Here is a 3,025-nt window from a genome sequence, read left to right as displayed (position 1 = left end):
TATATATATATATATATATATGCATATATGTGTGTCTACAGACGCATGTGTTTTTATAAAATTGTAGTAAAGAGACAGGTATACAAATAAGTATCAAAAGCGATCAATTTTAGCCTTTATTGCAAGCTAAGAGGCAGGTTTTCAGTTCTAGTCAGTCACTTTCCACGAGATTCCAGCCTTTGACTTTTGACAGCTAATCTGCTCAGGGAAAGGGAATCAGTTGCATTTCCTCATGGTTGTGGATGTGAATCTGAATGTGTAATGGTTGAATGATTGTTCGAGAAAGAACATCAAGGATATTCCTTAAGAGGACAATTGCTTATATAAAATGAGTGATGGGTGAGTATAAAATGAGTGATGTGAGGTTTTATCTAGCATGAGAAGACGGTGTCGAGCATGACGAAGAGATCCTCCCTTGAAAGGACACACTTGTTGAATCGGACGCTGCACGCCTTGGGGTCGTCCTTGGCGAGGGCGATGGCCTGGTCGTACTCGATGCGGGAGGACTTGAGGTTGTCGGGATTCTCGAAGGCCGTCTTGAAGGTGGACATGGATGGGGTGAGGCTGTCGGCGGGCGTCGCCTCGATCTCGCACAGCAACTTGGCGATGCAGCCGGCCGAATCCAGTTCCTTGGCGACGGCCACCTTTGGAGGAGCAAAATATATTGGATTAGATACACCGCGCACTGCATATCATCTGTGTTGGTGAGAAGCACGTTTAGAAATATAATTTGTCCATCTGAACTTGCAATATGAACATTCCTCTTAACATCGTCAGTACATACCTCAGCTTCATCGTCGATCTCCATAGAATCGACATCCCTCCTGTAACGGCGCTTCAGATGCTTCCCGATAAGAACTCCCTTGAGCACTGCGAGGGCGCCCACGCCCAAAGCTGCCGCTGCAGAAGCAGTGACAGTGGTAGCGGCGATGGTCCCGGCTGCGGCGGTGGTTCCCAAGAGGATGAGAGACTCGGAGGAGGCCCAGAGGCCGCACAGGAGGAGAGCGACGAACACGCGAGAGTTCATGGTTATATTGTGGTTGAAAGCTAAAGGAAGACATTTAGTGGTTTAAAAAAAATACGTAAGAAAATATGCGGGATTCATTATTTACTGTCGATAGAATGTTATCATTCATACATTCTTACATATTCATGAGCACTATGTGTATATCACAATCAATACTAGGTAAGAGGTAAGAAATATTTCCAAAAACTGCACCACAGGTCCCGCCCTCGTACCTGCTTGCGTTTCTGGCGATGACGCACAGGATTCTGGCTTCAACCCCGGCGCCTCGCCCCGTATTTATGGGTCTGGAAGGGACCTGCACAAGATGAAGGACATCGTTCCTATCTGATGAGGGAATCGCGCAAGATTACCCAAATGTAACGGCTGGTCACCCACTTAATGTGATGTATGAGGGAGTACCACATTATGCGCCAAAGACTGCATTTCATAGCACGAGAAACCTTTTTGCCATTTTTTTCAATCAAACAAAAAGCACATTCATTGTGGAAATGTGTCCCAAAACTTTTGAGTCTCACAAGATATCATATCCTTAATATCTTAGAACTTACATACAGTTTCATATATATTGTTAATTATGTATAATCCTTCGTCAACATAATAATAATAATAATAATAATAATAATAACAAAATCACTGTCCCAAAGTATTTGTTTACAAAACGTTCGTGCCTTCCCAAATTTCGTAGCGTGGAGGGGTTACGAACTTCGGTCAGTGCATTATTTATGCATTTGATTTCAAAGGTTACCAGAGAAAGGAAATCAGCATAGCTGAACTTTGTGTTTTCACTGACCTTTCCCAAAAGCTCCTGGGACACAGGCGATTTTTGGGTGATTTTACAAGTTAGAAAAGAACAAGTGGTATGTAAAATGATGTTCATATAACTGTATATTACAAACATGCATCTTCATGAAGACCGACTTACCGTCCCTAGACACCCGCATTGATTTAATGGCAGCCCAGTTCCTTTCCAAGGTCTTGCAGGCAACCCGAAACTCATACTTAAGTACTCACACACACAGCCAGAGTGTTGATACGCTTCCACCTCAAAGAACCACTGCTTGCCAAGGGCATGGGCTCTCCTCCCCCTGACTATAAAAAAAAACCCGCCGTGGGCAATTTGATCGAATTCTCAGTCCTAAGCCTGTCAAGGAGAAAAGATCAATACTCTATGCCAAACCTAAAGGCAAAAGTACAAAAGGTCATTGTTCAAATAACCACACTGCAAGCGCCAGCCTCGCAGCAAGGGGTACCACAACATCCATTAGGGTCACTGACAATGCCTCATCGCTCCAAGCTGAAACGGTCGCGATCATGGAAGCCCTGGTACACGCGTCCCTAAGGGATGGACACGTGGTCATACATACAGACTCTAGAGCAACCATTGACAGTCTACAGCATAGCATGCCCCAAGATAACATCTACGTTCTGACATCTATAATCAACATAGCCAAAAGAATCCTTGATCAGGGTATAAGAATCATCATAAACTGGGTTCCAAGCGACATAGGCATCTAAGGGAATGAGCTTGCTGAAAGACTAGCCGAAAAGGGCAGGGGTATGCCCGCAACCTTCATGATCGCTAAGGAGACTGAGCCAAAATTCCAAAGCTACAGCGTGTGCAGTTCTCCGGGGCATGCACAGAGAAAATATCACAAATTCGCTCGCTGCCAAGTGGTACTCAAATGCCACAGGCAATGAGCCACTGGCCCTTCCTACAAACATAAAAAGAGTTACCGGTCATACTGCACAGATTAAGACTAGGTTACCCATTCGTTTGGCAAATTATTGATTACGTGGTTGTCAGAGAATGCAAGCATTGCGGCGAGCCTAACGCCACCCTATTACATTACTTGCAGAATTGTGAACACACGCAAATTCTGAGACATAGACCACCCACCACAGCCGCCGGGCTGGTAAAAAAGGTATGCCACATGCTTATACCGTGGCAGCTGGATCGCTTGCTTGCAATCCAGCCACCACGATAAGCATACAGTTCAA

At 44.9% G+C, this 3,025-nt stretch overlaps 1 protein-coding gene across 1 annotated transcript; it reads right to left on the bottom strand.

Moving 5' to 3' along the window:
• Positions 1-235: 235 nt before the first annotated feature.
• On the bottom strand, positions 236-1,027 carry LOC113812388 (uncharacterized). The gene is made up of 2 exons (XM_027364259.2): positions 785-1,027; positions 236-644 (listed from the first exon to the last, which is right to left on the bottom strand). The coding sequence occupies exons 1-2, from the start codon at positions 1,025-1,027 to the stop codon at positions 372-374; spliced, it is 516 nt and encodes a 171-aa protein (XP_027220060.2). The 3' UTR covers positions 236-371.
• Between the last annotated feature and the right edge of the window lie 1,998 nt (positions 1,028-3,025).

This window comes from Penaeus vannamei, chromosome 4, assembly GCF_042767895.1.
Source record: "Penaeus vannamei isolate JL-2024 chromosome 4, ASM4276789v1, whole genome shotgun sequence".
Lineage (NCBI taxonomy): Eukaryota > Metazoa > Arthropoda > Malacostraca > Decapoda > Penaeidae > Penaeus > Penaeus vannamei.
The sequence above is the reverse complement of the archived record's forward strand: the minus strand, read 5'-3'. Positions and strand labels throughout refer to the sequence as shown.